At 37.2% G+C, this 21,258-nt stretch overlaps 1 protein-coding gene across 1 annotated transcript in view; it reads right to left on the reverse strand.

The window, feature by feature from the left end:
* LOC128863409 (lachesin) overlaps nt 1–21,258 on the reverse strand; it is a 146,832-nt gene that overhangs the window by 97,633 nt on the left and 27,941 nt on the right. Inside the window, exon 3 of the mRNA XM_054102543.1 lies at nt 1,738–1,954. Within this exon, the coding sequence (XP_053958518.1) occupies nt 1,738–1,954 (217 nt within the window). The remainder of the gene's footprint in view (nt 1–1,737; nt 1,955–21,258) is intronic.

The raw sequence follows: 21,258 nt of genomic DNA on the forward strand, positions 1-21,258 counted from the left end.
GAGAAGTGTCCGCTATATTCAAATCTAGAAAATCAGTAAAATATAGTAACCGAAAAAAACAATTACAATTTTTAATTTAAATTTTTTTCTTTTACTGTTTCACATCTTTTCCTACATTCAGATCAAGAAAATAATTAAAATTTAATAACCTGGATAAAATAAAATTTTTAATTTTTTCTAAGTATCCGAAATTCAAAAACAAAAAACATTTAATTTTTTTTATTTTTTCTATACTCAACTCAAGAAAATCGATAAAATATGGTAACCGGAATTAAAAAGACAAAAAAAAAATTGTTAAACTTAATTCAAGAAAATCATAAAATATAATAACCGAAATTAAACAGAAAAAAATTTAAATTTTTTTTTACATTCAGATGAAGAAATTCATTAAAATATTGTAACCGAAACTCAACGCAAAAGTTAAAAAAAATTGTTTTTCTTACTTCAGATCCAGAGACTAATTAAAGTATAGTAACCGAAATTCATTAAAAACCATTTTTACATTTCTTATAGTAACCAAAACTAAAAAGAAATTGAAGAACGTTTGAATTTTTTACATTCAGATCAAGAAAATATTTAAAATATAGTAACTGAAATTCAAAAATAAAAAAAATTTGAAATTGGAATTTTTTTAGATAATAACTAAAATATAGTAACCGAAATTCAACAAAAAAAATTAAAAATTTTTTTTTTCTAAAGTCTGATCACGAAAATCACCCAACTCAACAAAAACATGTTTTACATTTTTACATTTAGTAGAGTAATCGAAACTCAAAAAACACAAAAGAACAACAATTTTTTTAATGATTTTCGTTTTTACATTCAGATCAAGAAAATAATTTAAAAATATATTGTAGTAACCAAACTCCAAAAGAAACTTAACTTAATTTCTAAAAATAATGTTTAAATTTTTTTTTATTCAGATCAAGAAAATCATTAAAATACTTTAAAATATTGTAACCTACTTTTAAAATATAGTAACCGAAGCTCAGCAAAAAAAATTACATTTTTTTTCTTTTTATATTTGAAAATTTGAAATAATTTGAAAATCTTTTTTACATTCAGATCAAAAAAAATTATAAAAATATTTGTTTACATTTTTCCCCCTATATTCATATCAAGAAAAGAATTAAAAAATAGAACCGCAAAGTTTTCATTTTTTTCTACATTCAGATCAAGAAAATCATTCAAAAATAAAGTATTTGGCAAAATATAATTTTTCTCTTTTTATTTTTTTCCTTTTGTTATAATGTTTTTTATTTCTCAGCTGTTTATTCTGAAATATCTTTATATAATATATATTCAGATAAAGCAGCAAAAATTAAAGAACAAAGAGAATACATCGAGAACAAATATCCTGCTGGCATCCCAATGTACAACGAATGGGTTTGAGTACTCGCTAACTTGCAAGCAAAAATTATCTCACGCACAACTTTGGTCAGTTAGTTAGGCTGTGTGCAAGTAAACAAGCAAGTACGTGCTTTGTTGACGCGAGCAAAGGTGGAAAGATAAATAAAACTATGTGCATGCGTATGTAAATAAACATTTGTGGAAAACTATACAAATATGCCCTTAGGGGGACTTCGCTCTTTTCTATCATAGCTGAGCGCATAAGGTTTGTGCTTGCCACAACTTATGCTTGTTAAATATTTACATAAGCAGATTTGGTAACTCCCAGAGCTTCGTTTATTTGCGAAAATTTATTTGTATGAACTTTTTTTTTTTTTTAAGACTTACCAACAACTTTGACGAAGCCGTACTGCGTCTTCGCTGTCACCGTATTTATTTGACACATATAACGCCCCTTGTCCTCCTCCTGTATGTTATTGATATGCAGGAACCATGTACGGTGTTTGTCATGCTTGTCATGTGTGACACTAATGCGTGGATTACGCGTGATCACGTGATTGTGAACGGTCAATATGGCTGATTGCTCGAAATGCATCCACGCCACCTGCGGAAAGCGATAAAAATAAGCGAAGGAGGTTGAGAAAAAATGCTATAAGAAAGTGTGCGTAGATGAATATGTAAAATGTGTGAGTAAAAGATAGGAGAAGAAGAGATATGAATACAAATTATGTGGTTTAGGTGGTACATTGGAAAGATGAATGCTTGATGAAGAATACCAGGGCGTGATTTGACACCGAAAATATTTGTCTATTTGTCATGTCAGCACAATGCTGGTAATTTGCTTTAAGCCTTGACTGAGCAATTAAGTAGCTTTATGTGAAGAATACAGATTTCAGATAATACAAACTGCTGGCTAATTCAAGCCAAAAGCGCATATCCTTAAAACCCCACCCTTAACAGCCAGCATAAATTTTCAGTTCAGTTCAGTTTGCTCAACCCACACAACCGTTCTTATACACACTTACTGGCACACATCCTGCCATCGAACGCGTCAAACTCATATTAATAACGATCAAAAAGTAAGTTTAACAAAAGTTGTGCTACTCAGCGTGCAGGCAACCCGCTGGCACATAATGACAAATTCCACATACGCCCGGTATGACAATCACGGCAATGCAGAAAAAACGCCAAAGCTGTAATGTGAGTGTGAGAAAATATTAAAAAAAAGAAACTGTGACAACAAATGCACAAAACAACAACAAAAAACTGAAACAAAAAACATAGAAGTCAGAAAAAGAATAAGAAAAATCAAAATAAAAACAAGCACATCTCAGCCACCAAATTGTCCGCATAAATGATATGCCAGCATGTTGCAGCAGCACCGCTCAACTTTGTTGTGGCAAATGCGCCATCAATTTTTATGCGAGATTAACGTATCGAAGGAAAGAACAAAAACCGACAAACATACACAAGCGCACATAATAAAGTTAAGTGAAATAAGGACACACAGCAAAAACAAGAACAGAGCGAATAATGACACAACTTCCAAGAAATCTCAAGCATGGCAAGAATACTTTTCACACTCATTGCACTTGGTAGAATTTGTGCGCCCAGAAAGTTTGCCTCATACTTTTTAATGAAATGCTATGCGTTGTACATACACACACACACTCACACAGAAAAGCGCATAGCAAATCTTCTATGAAAATATTTGTGCCAAACAGCCGCTGCAATATTTTGCATTGAAATTTAATAAATTACTTTTTATTCGATAAACAAAAGTTGGAAAGTAAAAGCAATTGGATTGAAGAAAAAGCAACCGTGGTAATGCGAGGGGCAGATTGAAGCTATGACGAAGCAAATGTGGCAGCACATGTCGCCGAAAAGTTTCGAAAGGGTAAGAATGCAAGAAATATAATTTATGACGAAGTTGAGCAGAGATTATGAGTCCTTTTATAGTTTCTACAGATGTCCCGTGCAGGTATGAAATTCTTCAGGATCTTGGAGGTATTTGCGACTGGAAAATATATAGTCAGTTATTCTGAAGGTCCCTGGCAGGTCGCTGATGGCACGATTTCTAATGCTTCTACTGACAAAAAAAACTTACTGGAATGATGCTGCGATAACAAGACAAAATGAATAAGGAATCAATCACTGCAAACGTAAGACTACAGCGCGCTTAATGGCTATTGCACAGAATACATAAAAATTGTATTTCGATCTGGCGATTATTTTCGAAATATTTGAAGCTGGCCTGCCTATGTATTTTCTTCTAATGGAAAGAATCGAGCAACGCGCCGTGATAAAATTCTTTGCTTGGGAGTGAACCCCTTTTTTTTTTTTTTTTTTTTTTGTCGGGACAACTAGCAAAGTGCAGCACTCAGACATTAATTGAGTCCATTGTACTACACTTGGATTCCCTTTTAATTTTCTTTAAATCTACCCGATCTCCGAAGAAATCTGAGTAGATCTTATGGTGCCAAGGAGCCAAGATGGTCGCGTTTTAACACATCAGCGCCAAAGACCTCACACCTGATTCGAGCGAAGGCGGGGCAGACACACAGTAAGTGATCCGCCGTCTTATCCTCCTCTTCACAAGCTGGGCAGAGTACACTCTCTGATATGCCCAACCTTTCCATGTGCCTTGCGCACAGAAAGTGGCCCGTCATCAGTCCAACCAGCCGTCTGCACTCCCCTCTGCTTAATGACAGGAAGGTTTGCGACAGTCGATCGGACATGACAGGTAACATCAGTTTAGTCCATCTGCAGCCTCTCTCAGCCTGCCAAGCTCGCTTGTGGGTGGTAGTTACCCATTTGCTAACCGTGGCTGTGATGGCCGCAGAAGGGAGTGGCAAAACGGGCTTCTTAGCTAAGGAGTCAGAGGTCTCGTTACCCGCGATACCCACGTGTCCCGGGACCCTTTGCTAATGAAAGTGTTAATAGAACCTGCTCCCTCATTTCTAACTGCACATCAATGGGCTTTAGTGTTTAATAATGGTCGTTTAACCATCGAAAATGAGCCGCATAGTGGGCGTTCTAAAAATATTAACAGCACGTGAGTTTCATCGAGGAACCCTATAATAAGCCAGTTTATTATTGCGACAAACTCAGTTAACCTCGGTGAGGACTGACTATATCGTCCCGATAGTAACATTCAATAGGAATTTTGCCTCTCTTCCATCTAATAAGGAATGGAATAAGGGATTCTCACTAAACCACTTTGACACTACAGTGTACACAGCCGGCTCTAAAATGGAATGTGGTGTTGGAACTGGTATATACTCTCATAGGCTTAAAATTGAGAAATCTGTGCATCTACCTAATACCAGTAGTGTCTTCCAGGCGGAAGTAAATACTTGCAATTGGGGAAGCTTGTAGTCTACTATTTGCAGATTTCTCTTTTAAGGGCAAATTCGGATAGCCAAGCTGCAACCCAGGCACTGGATTCCGCTACAACAACCTCTATGGTGGTGGAACAAAGCAGAAATAGCCTTTCTACCTTGAACGGAAACCATGAAGTTACCTTAATATGGGCCCCGGCATATCGGAAGATTGAAGGTAACGAAAAAGCAGATGAACTGGCAAGAGGGGGATCTACGATGAATAACGCTCTTGCAGAATCGATATTCACACCATTAGGTGCTGTCAAGAATACAATTTCACCAAAATACTTTCGTATCGCGGATTATAAGTGGAGAGACTAGACGAAATGCAAAATCAGCAGAACGTTATGGCCCACCTACAACCTCAAACAATCGTCAATATTGTTAAACATGAATCGACGGGATGCCTGGAGACTAACGGCAGTCATAACTGGCTTTTGGTCTGTCGGAGAACAAGCAGCCAAAATGGGCATCCCTCACAACATATACTGTCACAGTTGTAAACAAACGAAGAAGAAGGAAACAATTTTCCATTTCCTCTATGAATGCCCTGCCCTATGGAAGGACGGAATGTTAACCCTGAGCAGGCCGCTGTTCGATGGTCTCGAACAACTGTCTGGCATAGATGTCAAGAACCTAATAAGGTTCTTAAAACTGCACAGACTGGATATAGTCATGCCCCTAAATAACTGATAAGCAAGTTGGTAACGAGTATGTGGCAACAAAATGGTGCGGAAGCACTAGATTCTGGAAGAATCTAACCAACCAATCAATCAACCGAAAACATCTCATATGAGTGAATGCTCCATATTTTGAAAAACAAAAAAATTGTTCAGAAAGTTAGTGCCACATCTGTTAACAATTCAAAAAAAATCCGTGGAGCAGTATTTTGCTTTCGCAAAATCATATGACGGTAGAAAATTATTGGAAGATCATCGAAATAAATGTACTTAAGTTTAGGGAAATTAAATGGAATAAAAATATTAATTTCTTTCAACAATTCACAATTCTTTGATTTTTGCTTTCTTACTCTTCGACCACACTATAATTCCGCGTGCTTTAGTTGTGTACTGCTCCATTATCTACCTTCAACTAATTATTCGTGTATCAGTACTAGAGAAGTCGAAACACAATGCGATTGAAACCGATTTGCAAAACTATGGTTATCATTTATTCACTGCCATTTGGGGTAGTTGCTTAGTTTATAGCACCAACCTGCGATATTCGGTTCTGAAGTGCGCTTGATAACTATACCACAGGGACTTATTAACGAGTTTCAGCAATTGATTTGTTTGCTTTTGTATTGAATTGTATTGCTTAGTTTTAATAACATATTAAAAATATAGTTCATACTCATATAAAATTCATTATTATAAATTGTAAATTAAAAAAAAGTTGAACAATTTCGCACATTTTAATCAGAATTAGAAAAAATTCTGAACTCACTGAATTTTGGTAAACAAAGTGAAAGTTTCATGTTGCTTAAAAATCGCGTGGAATTTTGACAAACTTTCTTACGGTGTTCGGTGTTTTCGTCCACATAAAAAGTTTCGAGCACTCGTTGTATGAAGAATAGGTATAAGAGCGCCAGCAAAAAATCGTGAAAAATCAACCCAATTTTCAAGATAATCAAAACTTTCTTTGCCGTACCAAAATCCAATGCTATATAAAACTGCCTCACCTAGATTTTTTTTATAATTCTGATAAAAAATGTTGAAATTTTGATGTCAATTTATCGGATTTTTATAAAGATGGTACATAAGGGTAATTTTTTAAGAGCTATAGGAAAGTTTTTCAAAAAAACACACGTAAAATTCAGAAAAATGCATGAAATTTAATATAATTATATGTTTGAAGATTATTTCCGCCGACTGCGCTTCAAATGGTCCATCCGCTTAGTCCAATTTTGGCATACTCTTTCCAATGTTTCGACCGGTATCTCACATATAAATGCTTTAATGTTGTCCTCCAATGCGTTAATTGAAGCAGGGATAACCTAAGGGAGTTATATCGCACGATCTGGGTGGCCAATTGACAGATAGACAGATCCCGAACGTGAAATAAAACGTTCACCGAACTCGCCTCTCAACAAGTCCACTGTTACGCGTGCTGTGTGGCATGTGGCACCGTCTTCCTGAAACCACATGCCATGCAAGTCAAGCTCTTGCATTTTGGGCAAAAAAAAGTTGGATATCATTTCACGTTAGCGCTCACCATTCACAGTTACGTTACGATTCGCAGCATCTTTGAAAAAGTACGGTCCAATGATATTTCCAGCCCATAAACCGCACCAAACTGTGACCCTTTCTGGATACATTGGGAGCTCTTGCAATTCTTCTGGCTGATATTCACTCCAAAATCGACAATTCTTTATTTACGTACCCATTGATCTAAAAATGAGCTTCGTCGCTGAACACAATAGCGTTACGGTAGGTCGTTCGGCTTCAATTCTTGCACCAGCTGTATTTTGAAAGGCTTCATACCTAAATCCTTTCGCAAAATTTTCCACGTTGTTGAGTAACAGAAGCCCAATTGCTGCGAACGGCGACGAATCGATAATTGATGGTCTTCATTAATACTGGCCGATACAGCTGCGATATTTTCTTCAGTTCGCACTCTACGTAAGCCTTTTAGTGGTTTGGTCCAATAATGTAAATTTGGTTCTAAATTTAGTCACAAAGCTCGAATAGCCGCTTCAGTGGGTCGATTAGACTGACCATAAAATGGAAGAAGCGCACGATAAATTTTCTTAAAAGAACACGCATTTTTATAATAAAATTCAATGATTTGCAAGCGTTGTTCATTTGTAAGACGATTCATGGTTAAATTATAGACCAAACTGAAGATGTTTGACAGTGAATCAAAACACGGAACGTGCGTCAGCTGTTTAAGCCAACTGTTTAAAAAGATAATAGCTAAAAAATCCCCCGTTAGATAGTTTGATACTGGGGTTTGGGGTTTGCTGCACGAATAGAGTGAATTGCATTATATAAAAAAAATAATAAAAATTAAAAATCAATTAGCCAAAAGTGGTCAATATGTGGTGCCTTTATTATAATTTCGAGGATGCACATGGTGGTCATCAGTAGAGTGGATATATCAAGATAAACGAGATTAATAGTATTCATCGACTTTCAAAAAGTCTTCGACACCTTAAAGCCCGACGGCATTAGGAAAATGTGGGCCTGCAAAGCAATACCAAAGAAGCTGATATCGCTTGCCAAATCATTGCGTGCTCAGGCAACTTGCCGCATTCTCCATTAAAATCAACTTGGTGGCAAAATAGCTGTTAAATTTGGTGTGAGGCTAGGTTGCATTTTACAACCATTAGGCTACTAAGGAAAAAAGAGGCATTCCAGGGGGCCTAACTTAAAGGCTTGGGGATTTAGATTACGCTGATGACATCTGCCTTTTCGGCAGCACCACTGTAGACATAAAATGGAAAATTGAATTGTAAAATCAAAAATGAAGCACCGAATGCAGTGCGCACTTTTTCATCTACAATAATTCGTTGGAAAATGTAGACCGTTCTTGTTATTTCGGCTACATTCTTGACAAATGTGGCGGCTCTTCGACAGATGTTGTTAATCGGCTTGCAAAAAGCCTAGTGGGGAACTCGCGCGAAATTTTCCGCTGTCCAAAACTGCTAATCTTCGAATAGAATGTAAAATCAACGCTGCTAAATGCATGCGAAACGTGGAATGCAGCAAATAAAATACATACAGAAAGTGTGAGTGTTTGTCAGCAAGCGCCTTCGCCAAATCATCAAAATCTTCTGGCCCAATGCAAAAACAAATGACAACCCGTGGCACTTAACACAACAGCAATAGATCAATACAGAAATTGCAAAACGTAAGAGGAATTGGATTGGCCATGCGCTACGCAAACCACACAACGAAATCGCTGGATGAGCCATTACAAGGCAGCAGACATAGAGGAAGAATCCAGCTGGTAATCGAAGTGAAGAGTCTCTAGGAAAATTGGAATGAGATCAAAACTCATGCAAACGACGGAATAGATTAGAAAACACTTGTTTCGGACCTTTGCTCCTTAACGGAGCGATAAGAACTTCAACAATCGCAGACGAAGAGCTCCAACTTCCCCGAGAGTCCCGCGTAACCTTGCCCCAATTACGTTCTGGATATTGTAGCAGGTTAAACTCCTACTTATCCAGAATCGACCCTGACATACTAAACATATATCCGGCATTTGAAGGCACGACACTAACCACCTTTTCACATGCCCCATTAAACCCATTCATCTAACACCCCTTTCTCTCTGGACCCAACCCGTCGGAACAGCGAGTTTCCTGGATGAGCTAGCCGAAGACGACCGGTGATTACGCTACACTGAAAGGGCAAAGGTACTGCTACAACGACAACAACTACTTCGTTGGTGATCACCCAAGTAGGTATTGGTAAGCAAAATATATACAATTACAAGTTTAAGGGAAGTAGATATACATACATTTCAAATGAGTAAAGACTTAAATTTATGGAAATTTTACTTTCATATTGGGTTTGAATGCATCTTTCTTGTACAGTTTTCGCCAATAGTTGAAATAGTTGAGACCCCACTTAAGTTTAAAAGTTGTATTAAAGAAGGAACTGCTGCTACCTTGAGATGTTATGAGCGTGCAGTATGTAGCAGTGTGAGTGACTTCCACGCATAAGCTCCGTCTGCTCAGACAACTTCGAAACAAAATACACAGCAATTTTATAGATGATTTTTTCTACAAGTATAACTGACTAAAATACTCGTAAACAAGAAAAAAAAAAGAGCAAATGGCATTAACCATTTGCCAACGGAAGCAGCCTCTAAGGCGCACAAGCCACACAATTTCAAACAAATGCACACACTGCCAATGTGTGATTGAGCTGATTAACGAAGTGCGTCAATAAATTCTTACCATCACCGCTTGCAAGCTTCCTACGCACACACACGAGACTGTGCAAACTGAACGTTCAGCTATGATGCCACGCACTGTACGCTGTACCAAGTGCAGCTGTATAGCAGTGTGTGTGTGTGTGTGCAAGCTTATGCTTCTGCGTTCAAGCTCTTATCCTTTTAGCCATTTGGTATGGCAAGTTGTCAGCAAACGCTTGATGCTCACTTTTTCAACTGCTGCAAATACAAACACAAACACAAATACAAATACAAATAAAATCAGTGCGTGAACTTGCATGAAGAAACCATAAAATGGAAGGCAAGCATGCAGCAGCAGAAATGCGCAGCAAGTAGAATGAGAAGCTAAAAAATCATACAAGTCGACATCAAGTCGAACACGTCTCTTCATGGCAAGACATTGAAATATGAACAAAAATCTGTCTGACGCGACTGACACAAACACTTGCACACACTTTACGACTACCGCGCGAGCAGGCGCGCACATACGAACAACTATGCACGTATGCGCAAACACGAACACACTCACATGCATGTACATGAATGTATGTATGTATGCATGTCATATATGTATGTGTGTATGTCACTCATGTGGCATGTACGACGTTTTGTTTGATTATATGCTTTGCCGGAGATCAACTTTGCTGCCAGACTAAAGCATTTTTTTCTGTTTATAGTGTGCGCGTGTGTGTGTGCATGTTTGCCCTTCTCCTTCACCACTCTGGACGCATTTCTCTAGTTGACTTGAGTTCGCTTCCGTTCTGTGCTCCTTACGAGTGTAGTCCTACATGTCTAACCTGCCATCCGGCCAACGTGTTGACTACTCTCGTTGCCAGCCACTTTTCCTCAACAAACAAGTCAGTTGTTGCTACAATCTTTCATCAGCACTTTTTGTGCTGCTTATCATTGAAATGGCATCGACATCGATACGTGTAAGAAGAATTGGAAATATGTACTTCAACACACACACACGCATTCGTCTATACGCTCGCATACCCACATATACACACATACATGCCCACACATTTATAAAAGTACCAGTGAAAGAAACGCATTGGATGTATCATAAAACAGTATTTGTAAATATTTACCGTTGGTTAAAAAAATTTGAAAACAAAAATAGCAAAAGCACACCTTGGCAATATTTGCTGCCATTGCAGTGGATTTAAGTGGCTGTGTGTGGGTGGAGCACTGCTCAAGCACTTCCTGGTAATTGCAGTTTAGCAATGTTTTATATTAGCACTCTTGCTGGTACTTGATTTGATGCTTTATCAAGGAGCGAGCGCATTGCGAGCTGGGTTCATGCATTGAGCATTATTGGAGATTGTAATCAAGTGCTTGTATCGAGTGTGGCAAATGAATACTGAGCAGCAGTGTTTTATGCTTTTATGTTACAGCTCTTTGCCTGCCCCTGCTTGCTTTCAGCGAATTTATACATTTTATTGCATACTTTCTAAGTTATTTTCTTTTTTTGCTTTGAGTGTTTGTTTTTGTTGCAAAAGTTATTTCGAGAGAAAAATTAATTAAATGAGAGTTTCGAAAAATGTAAATTTAAAGTGTGCGCTTTGCCTTTTGAAGCTCACCTATAGTGAGCCATAGAATATATAATAATAGATTAGAGTCGATGCTTTATGAGCTTTGCACTTCGACCTTATTTATACAAAAATAATTTCTTCTCTCGAGAAATCCTGTGGAGACGGAGCTCGTCTTATTTACGAAGAAATATGAAAACCTAGAGTCGCATTCCCCTCAATTGCGGCCGCTCCGTTCATGCTCTCTCACAGCGTGTAGTATCTGGGACTCATCCTTAACAAATGGCTAACACGGAAGCTCAACATTGAGGAGAGGATTAGGAAGGCAACAGTCACCTTGTATGGGTGCAGCGGCGCTTTCGGCAAAAGATGGAACCTCTCGCCTAAAGTTACAATTATAAATCTGATTTTATTCTACGGACTCCTTGTCTGGTGAAACATCAGTTAAGAAGCTGAAGGCGGTCCAAAAGTCCGCCCGCATGGTATCAGCGAGGCTCACTTAGATTGAGATGTTCGGGATATAAGCTAAACTTGGACCTACGGACACTCCAGTATTCTTTAAGTGCATCTCCATGGTGCTGGATCTTTGTACACCTACGCTCAGTCCAAGCGGTACTTTTTCCATCCATCTTCCTTCAAGGGAGGAGTGGGCGATGTGCAACATTCGGAGACAGGGCATAGCAAAAATGTTTACGGTTGGTTCGAAGCTGAAGAATAGAGCTGGTGGTGGAGTATTCTGCGAGAAGCTCTCCATCAAGCTCAAATTTAAGCTTCCGGACCACGGTAGTGTTTTCCAAGTGGAAGTAGCCGCAATTAAGAAAGCAGTGGATTAGTTCCTCGCTTCAGTAATTACTGTAAAGGACGTAAATAACTGCTCCGACTACTAGCGGCAATTAAGGCCTTGCACTCGTTGTTAGTGCGCTCCAAATCAGTTGGGGAATGCCTGACTTCTTTCTTGATTGCATCCGAATGCATCGATATTAGGCTCATTTGGTTTCCCGGTCACAACACCATTGAGGACAACAGCTGGGCTGATGAGTTGGCTCAACAGGGGACCCTAGAAATAGATTCATCGCAAAACGAAGGGATTGGGAAATCTGCGGTCTACTCCTCAAAAGATGGGACCAGCGTCAACCCAGCGAATGCTGACGTGCAAAGTTGTGAAAACTTTCGGGCCACGGGTAGATCGGGGGTGCTTGCGGGAACTTCTAAGTCTAACAAAGCCGCAGCTCTCGAATTTTATTGGGATCCTTACCGGACATTGTCCGCTATGTGTCTATGCGGTGAGACTTGGGATTGCTTCAAGTCCTTTCTACAGAAGCTGTCTGGAGAATGAGGTGTAATCATCTCAGCACCTTCGTTTCAGCTGCCCTGCTCTCGTAAAGCAAATATTTAGATATCTGGGCGCTCACTTTTTTGTTAAACCTGCGGGTATTGCGGGCTTGCATATCACACACATATTGAAGTTCATCAGTAAGTTGAAGCGGTTAATACGATCGTAATTAGACACTGTTGGTCGTCATCTACCAATCCAAAGCCTCTTCTTACTATTTCCGATAGCCTCATCAAATTCACTATGCTAAATATAGCACCAGTATGGGAGAAATCCTTGGAGATTAAAGCATATAGAAAACCATACTAGGGCCTGTATAGACTTTGCGCGGTTTAGCGATTATAGAAAAAGAGAAGGCTGCATTCTTAGTAAAATGACAAGAACGTTAAAAAACCCCGGTAGAGAAATGAGAAGTTTTACACTAATTTTAAACCTCGAAAAATGGATAAATGAAGCTATCATGAGCTTAACTTCCAGCTAACACAATTATTGACAGTCTTTCAGTTTGACATCGCTTTAGGGTACGTAAGCCGTCCTTATGTCTAGTATGCCATGAAGAGGAAGACACAATTCCTGTGTTTTTTGTATGCCCACAATTTTCGTCTAGCAGAGGAGATTGAGCTACTCTATCAAAAGAGCTGATAATACCAGAAAAGAGAGTCGACATCAGACATGATTTCAAAGTATGCGTGAGACAAGATTTCGACAGTAATCAGCGATTGCATTGCTTAAAGCACGCAGAAGTCCACGACCTCAGTGGCAATTAAAGGGACGATAGTTGAAAAAGAAACGGACCCTTAAGCTGACGTGAGAAAAATATTTTGGGAGGGAGAGGGCAGGCCTTACTGGGATGGTTTCATGCTAAAATAAACTGTGGTATTCTTAAAGTACAAACAACTTTTAATGGACTGCATGTGAAGAGTAACTGATTGTTAATGTTAAGAAAGTTGGATTGATTGCGTTTCCTAAACTTTGATGCAACAATAATTGCATGAAAATTTCAAGCACAATGTAAAACTTTAATGAGCCGTAAATTACAGTTCAGGATGTGTAGATATAGTATATTTGATCGACTTTTATCTAAAGAGCAGATGGACAATGGAAAAATCCAATGAAAAAGTAGTTTGCTAGTCCCCCCATTTCTTCAGCGGTCATTAGTACACTGAATAATCAAGAAAAATTGCTAAATACTACCCCTGCAACTGTCCCACATTTGCAACGACGCTGTATCGCTCGCTATATACGAGTATATGAATGCATAGCTGCTAAGTTTCATCAATCTTTTACTGAGTGGGTTAGTTTTATATGCAAGTAAAGAATTAACATTTTTTTCTCGAAATTTTTAAGGTTAAAGACTATCATTCTCGTCCAATGTAAAAGTTGGAGACATAAATGAATAAAAGTCAGCAAATAATTTTTTTATTTTTTCAGTTTTTTTTTTTAATTTTTCAATGTTTTTCATTAGTATTTCTAAGCGCTCTTGTCAGTATTGGATTACACAAATTTTAGTCAATTAACAATCAACGGTTTTTACTTTCCATTCTATTTCTCTTATTATTTACTCATATATGCAAATTTTAAAGCTCAAATGTCTGCAAGTAAATATTGACCGATGCTCTCATTTTTCAAATTGCGCATAAAAGTATGCTATGCAAAGTTGTCATTGCCGATATTGATGATGAAATTTCAAATAAAATGTATGTAAATACCAGTGTGCCTGCAAACAAACAGTATTCCTAGCGCATACCAATTGAGCGCACACACAGGCACTAACACAAAAACAATAAATGGACACATAAGCACTCCCATTTCTGCTTACATTTTGCTTACCATAACTACAATGCAGATAGCAGACATTTTCGATTTTCTGCTTCTTGATTCACGGCTTTTGGTTCTCTGTGCAGCATACAATTGGCCGCTCTGCATGACACTGTAAGTCTTATAAAATAAATAACTATGGAATTTTGAGTGAATTTGTTGAAGACACTTATTTGGTCTATCGTAAAAACAAAAAGCCGAATCATGTCGCCACTGGCATGTAAAGCCAATAAAGGCAGGCAACAACAACAACAACAACAAATAAAATGAATAAATACGACATGGAAGGCAATCAGATTTACGTATTTATGTAGGTAGAAACAAAGAATTCTATAAAACGCTCACAATCCTTGGCATGCTGTCGCGCATATGCATACATAGCTACATGTACGTATACATGTATACATACAAAGATACGTGTAGTAAAAAATATTATTTGGTAAAAGAAAAAAAATTATCCAACTATTTTCTTTTCTATAAAGTGCAAATGCACCATAACTAGTTAGAGTTTTTTGGCTTCTGGTTAGACTCTTTTTAACTGTTTAACCCTTCAACTATTCTTTAATTCTTTTGATATTCTTAAGGTTAAAGGAACTAAGTTCGATTTATCAAGCAAGCAATCAAAGCAAAAGCGAATGATTTTGGAAAACATAGCTTAATTTTTTCAGAATATTTGATAGTCTAGAGACTTTATTGATTTAAAATAACTTAGCTGGAACAATAAACTCTGTGACCCATATGATGCCATGTGATAAATTTAAATTTCTATTTATGTAAAAACTTAAAGTAGCCGTCCAATTGAATCCAAATTTTGACATAAACTACTTTCATTCGGGCACCAGCATTTTTTAGAAGATTATACAGGAATGGGTTTTGAGAAAACTTTAAGGCACACATATTTTTAATTGAGCAACCATCTATTTAAATATCAAAAGGAGTTAAATATGGAACCTAAATTAAGATACAAGGTGGAAGAAAAATTGATCAACCTATCGAAAGATTCATAATTTTTTCAAATAGCGTCGTGAGTCAATCAAATTTGGCACTTGTGAACCACACAGCTGCAGTATACAAACGGGCACGCAATGGAGCGCGTAAAGATCAAAATAAAGGTTTCCATCATTCAGCCTTGTATTACAGTTTGGACATCAAACAGAAGGTAAATAGGAACATTTCCAAATTCCAAATTTTACAAACTGAGATTACCACCTTCTACAAAACAAAAATATATTCAGTATGATTTTAAACTAGTATCAAGCTACACCTTTTGAGAAAGTTTTAATACAATCATATATGAGTATATGAACAGGGTTGCCGACTACGTTTTTTTCTTCTTTTTTGTACGAGAAGGAAGTATCGCAAGCCTATACCCCATTAGTGTTGCACACTAACCCGAATTAAACCTCCCACCGTTAATGTACCGATCCCCTCCCGGCACTACCGTAAAGGAAATCGTCGGGAGGCTGTTGAAAACTAAGCTCTAGGAAAGTTTTTCTTCCGTCTAAAGTTGCATGCACTTTCATCTTCCAACAGTTTTGTTCATGGTATTTCCGAAGGAAACCACCCGCCGACTTGAGAGTCCGTTTCTTTGTCAAGTATCGTCTCTTTAACGGCCGCCGACTTCGTAGACGCCTGCGTGCTTTAAGCAATGCAATCGCTGATTGCTGATGAAAACTTATAGCACGAAAACTTTGAAGTCGACACTCGTTTCTGGTATTATCTGCTCTTCTGATAAAGTAGCTCAATCCCCTCTGCTAGTCGCAAATTGTGGGCGTACAAAACACATATGCCTTGTATCGTCCTCTTTACGGCATACTGGTCATGATGCAGGTACTTCCGGTAGCAACTATGACTTCTCAGGAATTGTTTTAGCTGGAAGTTAGCTCACGATAGCTTCGATTGAACCATTTTTCGATGTTTGGGATTAACGTAAAGGTTCACCTTCATTTTGTTGAGTTTTCCCAACGCTCCTGCTATTTTACTAAGTTTACTATGTTAACATGGACTGAGTATGGCAAATATATAAAAATATTAAAATTTTAGTATATATTTGGAATATTGCCGGAGGTATTTTGAAATTGGAATGCCACCGTTCTGAAAATTTTAAATGAATTATGTATGCCATTAAAAAGTATTTAAAAAATTCCCATCAGACGAAAACGTTTAGAGCAAATTTCAATTTATAAATATATTTCTAACAGCGTTGCCACGTATCTAAGCGGTTATTAAAAAATGGCTGAGGAGTTGCCACTTTTCGCAAAATTTGTTTCTAATTTTTTTCTTCGCACCAAAAGGTATTTAAAAAATTGTCCTTTTTTTATAAAACTGTGTTTTGTTTTTACATTTGAAATGAAAAAATATGTAAAGAGTTGCCACTTCTTGACAAAACTATTTATTAATTTTATTTTTTTCTCCGAACCAAAATATATTAAAGACATTTGACTTCTTAAGACTATTATTTAGTAATTTTTTTTAATTGGACAGGAAAAGATTCTTAAAAAGTTGCCACTTCTTGATAACAATTTTTTTATATTTTTTAAATCCAAATAAAAATAAATTTAAAGAGCTTTCACTTATTAATAAAACTGTGTTTGTGTCAAATGAAAATACATTTAAAAAGTTGCCACACTTTAGTGAAAACCTTAATTTTCTTTTTAGTTTCAAGCGAAAAGATATTTTTCGAGTTGCCGCTTTTTAATAAAAAAATACTTACTGTTTCTTTAGTTTCAAACGGAAATATATTAAGAGGGTTGCCGCTTTTTAATAGAAATATGAATTTGAAAAGTAGCCCCTTTTTAATAAACATATTTACTATAATATTTTTATAATTTAGTGAAAATTATTAAATATATTAAAATGTTTAAAGATGCGTTAATCCAGAAAAAAATTTTGAATTTATAAAAACTTCTCACTTTTTAATAAACCTATTTTAAGTTTTTAATTTCTTAAGAAAATATTCTTACTATATTTTATTCTGGATAAAAATATTTATTATTATTTTTAGTTTCAAATAAAAAGATACTTAAACAGATTATTCTCTTAATTAAAACGGTTTATAATTTGTTTTTATGTCAAATGAAAAAAAATTTAAAGAGTTGCCACTTTTTAATAAAAATATTTATTTATATTTTTATAACTTTAAAAACAAGCACATCTGGTGCTCTGATGCTTTTCAAACAAAAATTTTATTTCTAATTTTTGGCTAATATGTTGCGAAATATTAATCGAAAAACTGATTAAAGTAAGAAAGTTAATAAACAGCAGCATAAAAGCAAAAATCTTGAAAGACCTTTTCAAAGCGAATATATTTTCATTGCTTGCATTATTATCATTCCAATGGAGGTACCACTCGAATTTGAAATATTGCATTTCTCAATTCTATGAGCGTTTGCCCGAAGCTCAGGGCCAGCCGTGTAGGTTGCGCAGTTGGGTTCTAGATGTAGGCTTTCCATATCGTCAATTATTTTTTCTACAGTCAGCAAACCAGACAATTCCTGAACAGCCAGAGACCAGGAGACAATAACAGATTTTGTATATCCACAAGCATTTGAAACCAATTGAAACCCAAACTTTCTCTTATCTTAAATAAATAAATAATTGGCGCGTACACTTCTGTTAGGTGTTTGGCCGAGCTCCTCCTCCTATTTGTGGTGTGCGTTTTGATGTTGTTCCACAAATGGAGGGACCTACAGTTTCAAGCCGACTCCGAACGGCAAATATTTTTATGAGGAGCTTTTTCATGGCAGGAATACACTCGGAGGTTTGCCATTGCCTGCCGAGGGGCGACCGCTATTAAAAAATGTTTTTATAAATTTTTGCTTTCACCGAGATTCGAACCAACGACCTCTCTGTGAATTCCGAATGGTAATCACGCACCAACCCATTCGGCTACGGCGGCCGAATCTTACTTTCCTATTTAATTAGACTGATCCACAGCAAAACGTAAGGAATAACTGTTAGCAAATAATAATAAAAAAAATGAAGTAATAAAAAGTAAGAAAACATTGCCTGTTGGATTTTTCCTATATTCATTTACTTTTACAGCATAAAATTCCACTCTCTGTTCGACGAATATATTCGCCTACGCTTTAAAGAATTATTTAAAGAGGCTGAAAAACTTTGCGAAACAAATTAAAGTCTGCTCTTGTTTTAGTTTAATTTCCTTCAGAGACTGCTCGAAAGTCACACTATACTTACATTTGTATAGACATACATATATGTTTGTCATTGACGCACACACATACGCTCACAGCAAGCATTCCCTCGCTTCTGCATAAGCTGATATGCACACAACCAAGCATTCTCGTCGGCATTTTCAACTTAGCTGTCTGGCATTTGCATACAGAAATGTCTAACATGCAATACATATGTACACAATGTCTACATATATACACACATATACACTTACGTACATTTATACATATTTACATACATTTGTGTGTGCGTTTATTCACTTGTTGACGTGCTGATAGCCAATGAAAATTTAAGTGAATTAATTTCGTCATTTTTCCTCAAGCAACTTAACTTTCTTACTTGCATGTTGTCGTTCATGGCAAGGATTTTCACTTCACCACACAGTATTTCATTTTGCTTTAATCCCATTATTTTATATACTTGCATATACGTCGCTTTGCGTGTTCAACATATTGTACGCTGCCTACATCCGTGTAATCATATAAGGCAATGACAATCAACTTGGGAGTCATAAAATATTCAATAGTTTATTCATAAGACAAACACAAATTCTGCTTGAGGCTATTTTACTCCTTTGTGGCATTTGGCGTAATTAAATTCTAAGCCAATGAATTATAATTTCAATCTCGAAATCCTTATTCTGAATTCCTTTTCAGGGTGTAGTAATTATTTAAGTTTGCGGGCAGGATTTGTTTCGAATGAATTTAAGGTGGAAATGCAAATAAGCGTAAAATTAAAAGGAATTTGTTTGTGCAAACTTTTGCAAATATTTATTAACTGGTTAAAGTTTTTGAATCGTCTGCTGTTCGCCATTAATTTTGTAATATTTATTATATTTTATTTTTTGACAGTGTGCCTTAAAGACTTGCCGAAGTGAAAATGTTTCCTATAGCTCAAGTTGTTTTGGGAGAGTATAATAAAATATAGCTCATATTAGGCTAGGAACAACATCAAGACGCGCACCACAAATAGGAGGAGGAGCTCGGCCAAACACCTAACAGAAGTGTACGCGCCAATTATTTATTTTATTTATTGTATATATATATATATATATATATATATATAGCTCATATTAGCATAAGAAGCATTGATTTTGATGAATTCTTGGTGGTAAGATTTTACTACAAATTCTCTTGATTGTGCAAAAGGAATGCTCAAGAGGAACTATTGACTGGTAAAAAAATGTTGATCCTTCTTTGAGCAAGTCATTTTTTTTTTTTAATTGCAAGTCAAATTATTGTCGGTCTCAAAGAGAACAAAATAAATGTTTTTATAGGATTTTTTCTATATTTCTAACAAGAAAAATGAAATAAATAATTGGCGCGTACACTTCTGCTAGGTATTTGGCCTAGCACCTCCTCCTATTTGTGGTGTGCGTCTTGATATTGTTCCACAAACGGAGGGACCTACAGTTTTAAAACGACTCGGAACGACAGACTTTTTTATGTGGAACTTTTTCATGGCAGAAATTCACTCTTAGTTTTGCCATTGCCTGCCGAAGGGCGACGGAAATTAGAAATTTTTTTTTATTATATTATTTAATGCTCATGCACGGAAATTCGACCCTATGCACTACTGAATGTTAGTCATGCACCAACCCATTCGACTACGACGGCCGCCGTATTCGCAAGCAAAGCCGCGGGCACCAGCTAGTGCAGTCAAGTGGCTGCCGGTTGATCCAGCTGTACACTTACGACAAAAACCGACTACAGCCATCCAGTCCTGTTGATGTAGTGGAGGAGAGAAAAGAGATCTAGGCTGGAGAATTTCTTCAAGTCATCCCCAAAGGGCACGCTAAGGAATCTCAAGCGCCTAGCCGCCAGAGTCAGACATTTGCAGAGAAAGTGTTCAACAGCCTCTTTCTCTGCAGGATCTCCACAGCTTCTGCAATGGGGGTTGTACGGAATTCCAAGCTTCTCCGTATGAGTTCCGATGGCGGGAGATTCCCATCACCATAAGCGTTCTGTTTATATCGTATTGAGGCCATAGTGGCCGAAATAGGCCGAAATAGCACACGATGAGACAGACCCCAAGAAAGAATAAATTGTGTATTTTCTCTTTAACAGCGGTCAAGGGGATACCGATATCTGAAAAAGAGACAGCTAGAACCGGTTCTGTCGACCTCTTCCTGGCAAGCTCCTCTGCAATTTCATTCCCCCTCTATATTTCTGTGCCCAGGAACCCAGAAAAGGGAAATATTTCCTACACGTTCGAGACGTTTGAGTTCCTACATACAGGAGTTCACCAGAAGAGAGTTGCAATACGGTGATGACAGGGCCTTGATCGCAGCTTGACCATCGGAAAAAATATTAATGTTTCCCTCCTTACAGCGATCTCGAAGCATTTTGCATGCTTGCAGGTTCGCGAAGACCTCTGTTTGAAAAACGCTGCTCGTTTTCGGCAGTTGAAAAGAGACCGAAATACTGGCTGATTTAGAGAAAATCACCGCTCCCACTCTAGATTCCATCTTGGATCCGTTAGTGAAAACAGAGGTACCTAAGTATATCCGTGCCGACTCTCCCCTCTTTCCAATCTTGCCTGCTCGGAAAGATAGCCCTAGCACAACCCTCAAATCCCAGTTTGCGGAAGGAGAGATCAGTGCGAAGAGCAGAGAAGCAAGGGGAGATCTGCTTCAAGATGCTACAATGTCCTAGAGGAAGTTGTCTTCAGGGGCCGATCTCCTTCAACCTAATAGCGCTCTGAGCAGCAATGGACGTAACTTGCAGATCCGCGGGAAGTAAGT

This window comes from Anastrepha ludens, chromosome 5 (assembly GCF_028408465.1).
Source record: "Anastrepha ludens isolate Willacy chromosome 5, idAnaLude1.1, whole genome shotgun sequence".
In the NCBI taxonomy this organism is placed as follows: domain Eukaryota; kingdom Metazoa; phylum Arthropoda; class Insecta; order Diptera; family Tephritidae; genus Anastrepha; species Anastrepha ludens.